Raw genomic sequence first — 5,181 nt, 5'->3', positions numbered from 1 at the left:
TGACACGTCTCTGTGCACGATCTGTGTATGTCTAGATATTTTTAAGAAGGGAGAAAACACTATCTATGTTCTACCAGCAAGATGGTGATAGCACCTACATTTAATCTCTCAGGAGCAATTAAACACCTGCCCAGCCTTGGAAATAACGGTCGGCTATCCGTGTTATACACCCTCCCCAGCCCCTTCCACACAGTTGTGTCCTCTTTCCCGCCAAAAATAAGAGAGAAACGCCTTTATTTGTGACAAGAACCACACATGCAAGAGGGACGAGCCAAGGCCGTGTCCAAAATGCTCAGTGGGCAGCGGAGTAGAAAGTCAGAGGCATTTGGCCATGGGGTACCACTGTGGAGGCTGTTTTGAGCCTTTGGGGGGTTATCTGGGTGTCCTCTTGGTATACTCCCCCACCATCTCTCCTTGTCCCCACAATGTCCCTTCCCTGTATAAATCCCTCCAGGATTGCCCCAGGTCCTTCCTTGTTCCCTTGGCATCCCCACAGTGTCTCTCCTTGTCCAAACCCAGTGACACCTCCAAGTTTCCCTCCTTGTTTCCCTGGTGTCCCCCTCAGTGTCACTCTTTGTCCAAAACCAGTATCCCCTTGTGTCCCTCTGTGCCCGTGTCCTTCCTTGTCTCCACTAAGTCCCTAGTCTCTTGTCCCCAAGTGTCCCTCCTTGTCCCCAGCATGCCCAACTCCCTCCCTGTCCCTCTCCATGTCTCTCTGTGTCTTCCAGTGACTCTCCTTGACTGCACTCMGCGCCCACCCCAGTGTCCCTCCTCCTCCCCTCAGTGTCCTCTGTAGGGTCGCTCCTATTCTTCTCCGCAAGACCCCGGGGTCCCTCCAGCCTCGAGCCAGGGCTRTGTGGGCTGCGGGCGGTGCCGCCATGTCGTGGCGCGGGCGGCGCGGGTCGCGCAGTCGCCGCCGTGGTCCGCACCTCACCCTTAAAGGGGGGCGGCGGCGGCGGCAGCGCACTGAGGCGGCGGCAGCCCGCTCCACACAGCGGTTACTGCCCTCATCCGTCGGCCCTGTTCGGAGCCGCCTCCCACCGGGAGCTGCGGTGCCCGGCCCAGCGAGCAGCAACAGCTTCTGGCAGAAGRGCGAGCGTTGGTGCTGAAGGACTGAGCCCACCATGACGGGGAGCCCAGGCCCGGCCCCAGCCCCGGCCAAGCCCAAGCGGGCCAAGGCAGCGAGGCGCCYGGCAGCCCACCCCAAGTACTCGGACATGATCGTGGCCGCCATCCGGGCGGAGAAGAGCCACGGCGGCTCCTCGCGCCAGGCCATCCAGAAGTACGTGAAGAGCCACTACAAGGTGGGCCAGCACGCCGACACCCAGATCAAGCTCTCCATCAAGAGGCTCCTTGCCACCGGTGTCCTCAAGCAAACCAAAGGGGTCGGTGCCTCYGGCTCCTTCCGCATAGCCAAGGGTGACAAACCCAAGAAAAGAACATCCCGAAAGGGCAAGAAGGCCGTCAGGAAAGCTGGAACGCCCAGGAGAGCAGCTAGACCCAAGAAAGCCAAGTCGCCAGGAAAGAAGCCCAAAGCCACCACCAGGAAGGCCAAAAGAAAGCAGAGGAGCACTCCGAAGAAAGCCAAGAAGCCAAAGACTGTCAAAGCCAAGTCACTGAAGACACCAAAGCCCAAAAAGGCAAGGCGGTCGAAATCCAGAGCAAGGTCCAGCGCCAAGAAGTCACCCAAGAAATGAAGTCTGGAGGCTTGTATCTGGACTCTCTCTCTCTCTCTCTTTCTGTAAATAGTCTTTGGCTTTATTTTTCCCTCTTTCTATTGCAATTTATAAAGAATTGATACGTTTCTGCCTGGAAATAGTTAAAATAATGCAATTATTGAAAGAAAAAAAGGAATGTCTTCAGTATGGAGAGTTCCCATTTTTAAGACTTACTGGCTTAGGCTTTTATTTTGTTGTCATCTCAGAGATTTCTTGTCTGTGTCTTTTTTTTTTTTTTTTCATTTGTGTTGGGAGTGAAGATGAATCCATGTGCATATTGAGGCCATGAAATTCCTGAATTCCTGATCACGTCCCATCTGTAAGAGGGTTGGGTATTAGGCTGGCCAAAGCCTCTACTGATGCCAGAGGGTGGGAACAGGAAAGCTCATGGGCAGAGAGACTGAAAAAAATATCACTTTGGCAGGAGCTTGGTGCCCTCTGAGCTGGCTGTGCTGGGCACAGGATAATTTGTTTAACCTCATTCCAGTGATGCCTTTATTCCTATGGCCGGGGAAAGAGTGGCTGGGATGGGGATTTCTTTGATCTCTCCGTGTAGAGGCACRGGCGAGAGCTGAGGTCTCTGTGCCAAGTAATCTTTGTCAGAGACACCASGAGAGCTGCCATCAAACAAGCAGCCTTGGACTGGGATCAAGAAAGGCTTTTCTCTCCTGGAATGTAAAAAGTGTGAGGCAATCCCTGGTTTATGGGATGTCYACAGTACGAAAACATGGTTAAGGGAGCCCCAGACTTTGCGGGAGGAAGCAAAGGGGTGCTCTGCAGCCCACTCCTTGATCTCCCCAGGTCTGTGTCATAGGGGTGCTGACTGAGGGGTGCTGAGGCCTGGCTGTGGCCTTGGGAGGGGACATCCGCCCCATTCTTTCTAGCACTGGGGTGATGGCAGAGTGCCTTCACCTCAGCAGGGAACTCCTTGGGTGGAGAAGGGAAGAAGGACGTGGAGTGAGTCCACTCAGGCTGTGTCCCCATTGCTTCTTAGGACCTGTAAGAGCAGGTTGCTCTTACTTCAAGTTTGCTCTTTCGAAGGTAAGCAGGCAGGGAAAATTTCCTCACTGGGGAAAAATTTTTWAAAAAATAAATTTTTTAAAAAAAGAACAAGCATGCCTTTGGAGTGGGTTTGCTCACTGTGGGTGAAAGGGGCCACAGGGCTGAGCAGCATCTCAGCGGGCSGTCCCCTGTCTGGGTGGAGTGAGCRGCTGGGCTAGGGCAAAGCACAGCCCCCAGGCAGGGCCCTGCCACTGTACAGGGCTGGCACAGCTCCAGGGCCTGCCCAGGCTCTGCTGAGCTATCCTGAGGGCTGCAGTTGCAGGGAGGCTGCTGGCTAGTCCTGCTGCCCAGCAGCTTCTGACAGCCTTGGACAGCAGGTGCCTAATCCCCCCTTGCCTGGAAGTGCCTAAACCCACTGGGCTGTGCATGCCCAAGCCCCATTTGGTTGCTAAAACCCTAGTGCCCATCATCCCTAAGTCTGTGGGTTCTCCTGGTCCCAAATCCCATGGACTGGCATGGGGAGATCTAATGACTGGACATATGGATGGACATATTTGAACGTCTTGGAAATTAGGATCCTCAATTACCTGTGCCTGCAAAAAATAAAAGTGGGGGTGGGGAGGACAATTTTGTTGGACTTGCTTTGTCAAAACACCTTGGACTTGYCATGTTGTGACCCTCCTGCACTGGCAGTTCCTGGCTCCCATTGGCCCAGTGTTCCTAAATCACTGACAGAAGGTACTCAAGTCTCTTAGACTGCAAGGATTCCAAATCACGTAGTTCAGGTTGCTGAAATATTCRGCTTTGAGGGACCTAATTGCCGAGAGCATTTTTTTCAAAAGATGTTTGGACTAAAGATTCTCAAAACACCTGGGTGGAAGAGCCTGAACCCTTTACAAGGGGCTAGTGCCTAATCCTCCTGGACACAAGATGTCAAAACCTTTCTGGCCACAAGATCCCTCATCACCTATTCTGGAGGTACCCAAATCCTTCAGACAAAAGTGCATGGTCCGCTTAGGCTCTTTGTGTCTAAATCCATTGGGCTTGTGGGTTCCAATTTCCTTCAGCTAAAGGGATCTGAAATCCCTTGGGTTCAGGAACTTAGAATCATATAATTATATAATCATAGAATCCTTAAGGTTGGAAGGGACCTCTAGATATCATCTAGTCCAACTCTCCTGCACACACAGGGTCACCTTAAGCACGTGGCACAGGATGCAATTCCAAGTGGGTTTTGAGGATCTCCAAAGAAGGAGATTCCACAACCTCCCTGGGCAACCTGTTCCAGGTCTCTGTCACCCTCACTGTTAAGATTTTTTTCCTTAAGTTCCTGTGGAACTTTTGGTGCTTCGGTTTCTAGCCATTTCCTCTAGTCATATCAGTGGCCACCACTGAAAAGAGGCTGGCCCCATTCTCCTCACTCTTACAGACTCTGTTCAGGTCCCCTCTCAGCCTTCTCTTCTTCAGGCTGAACAGGCCCAGCTCTCTCAGCCTTTCCTCATAGGGCAGATGTTCCAGGTCCCTGATCATCCTCATAGCCCTGCGCTGGGCTCTCTCCAGCAGTTCCCTCTTGTACTGGGGAACCCAGAACTGGACACAGTCTCCAGACGTGGYCTCACCAGAGCTAAGAAGAGGGGCACAATCACCTCCCTCAACCTGTGGGAGACGCTCTTCTTGATGCATCCCAGGATCCTGTTGTCCTTCTTGGCCACCAGGGCACTGCTGCCTCATGGTCAGCTTGTCATGCACCATGACGCCCAGGTCCCTCTCTGTGAGGCTGCTCTCCAGAAGGTCAGTCCTGGTGTTTGGGGTCCTGGTGTCCAGGGTTATTCCTCCCCAGCTGCAGGATTTTACMCTTGCCCGTGTTGAATTTCACAAGGTTTCTCACCGCCCAGTTGTCCAGTCTGTCCAGGTAATTCCCTTTGACTGATATTTCCTAACCCCCTTGGACTCGGTGCTCCCCAAACACCTGTGTTGGATGAACTGAAACCCAGTGAGTTACTGGTGCATAAATGGATTGGGCTTTCGATTCCTGAAYTCCCAGAGGTGGGCCCCACACTAAACCCCTTGGACCTAAGGATCACCAAGCAGACAAGCTGTAAAGGACTGCAAACTCGTAAGATGAGGCACCCCATGCTCCTGGGCTGGTTGAACCTCCATCCCTTGTACCTGTCATTTTGAAGTCCCTCAGGTTGTAGAGCCTAATTCCTTGGSCTGTTTTTTTCCTAACCCCCCTCGGCTTCTAAATCCCACAGAGTGGGCTGACCCAAATCCTTTATGCTTCAAGGAACCCACTCATCCATGGCGGAGACACCCCCGTATCCCCTGGGCCAAAACCATCCCAAAGGAGGTGGCCACGGGCAAACTCCCGTCTCCAGCACGCCAAGTCCCACGGAGCGAGAACCTGCCAGCTCGCTCCGCCATCTCCATCTCCCTCAGGGCGGCGGCGGCCCCGCGGCCC

The 5,181-nt window shown here is 53.4% G+C and overlaps 1 protein-coding gene across 1 annotated transcript; it reads left to right on the top strand.

The window, feature by feature from the left end:
- Positions 1–1,124: 1,124 nt before the first annotated feature.
- LOC112947769 (histone H5) lies at positions 1,125–1,752 on the top strand. Its single transcript, XM_026039909.1, has one exon. It carries the CDS (start codon positions 1,125–1,127, stop codon positions 1,695–1,697), a length of 573 nt encoding a protein of 190 aa, XP_025895694.1. The 3' UTR covers positions 1,698–1,752.
- Positions 1,753–5,181: the final 3,429 nt, after the last annotated feature.

This window comes from Nothoprocta perdicaria, unplaced genomic scaffold (assembly GCF_003342845.1).
Source record: "Nothoprocta perdicaria isolate Ctin4 unplaced genomic scaffold, notPer1 scaffold_244, whole genome shotgun sequence".
NCBI classification, from domain to species: domain Eukaryota; kingdom Metazoa; phylum Chordata; class Aves; order Tinamiformes; family Tinamidae; genus Nothoprocta; species Nothoprocta perdicaria.
The sequence above is the reverse complement of the archived record's forward strand: the minus strand, read 5'-3'. Positions and strand labels throughout refer to the sequence as shown.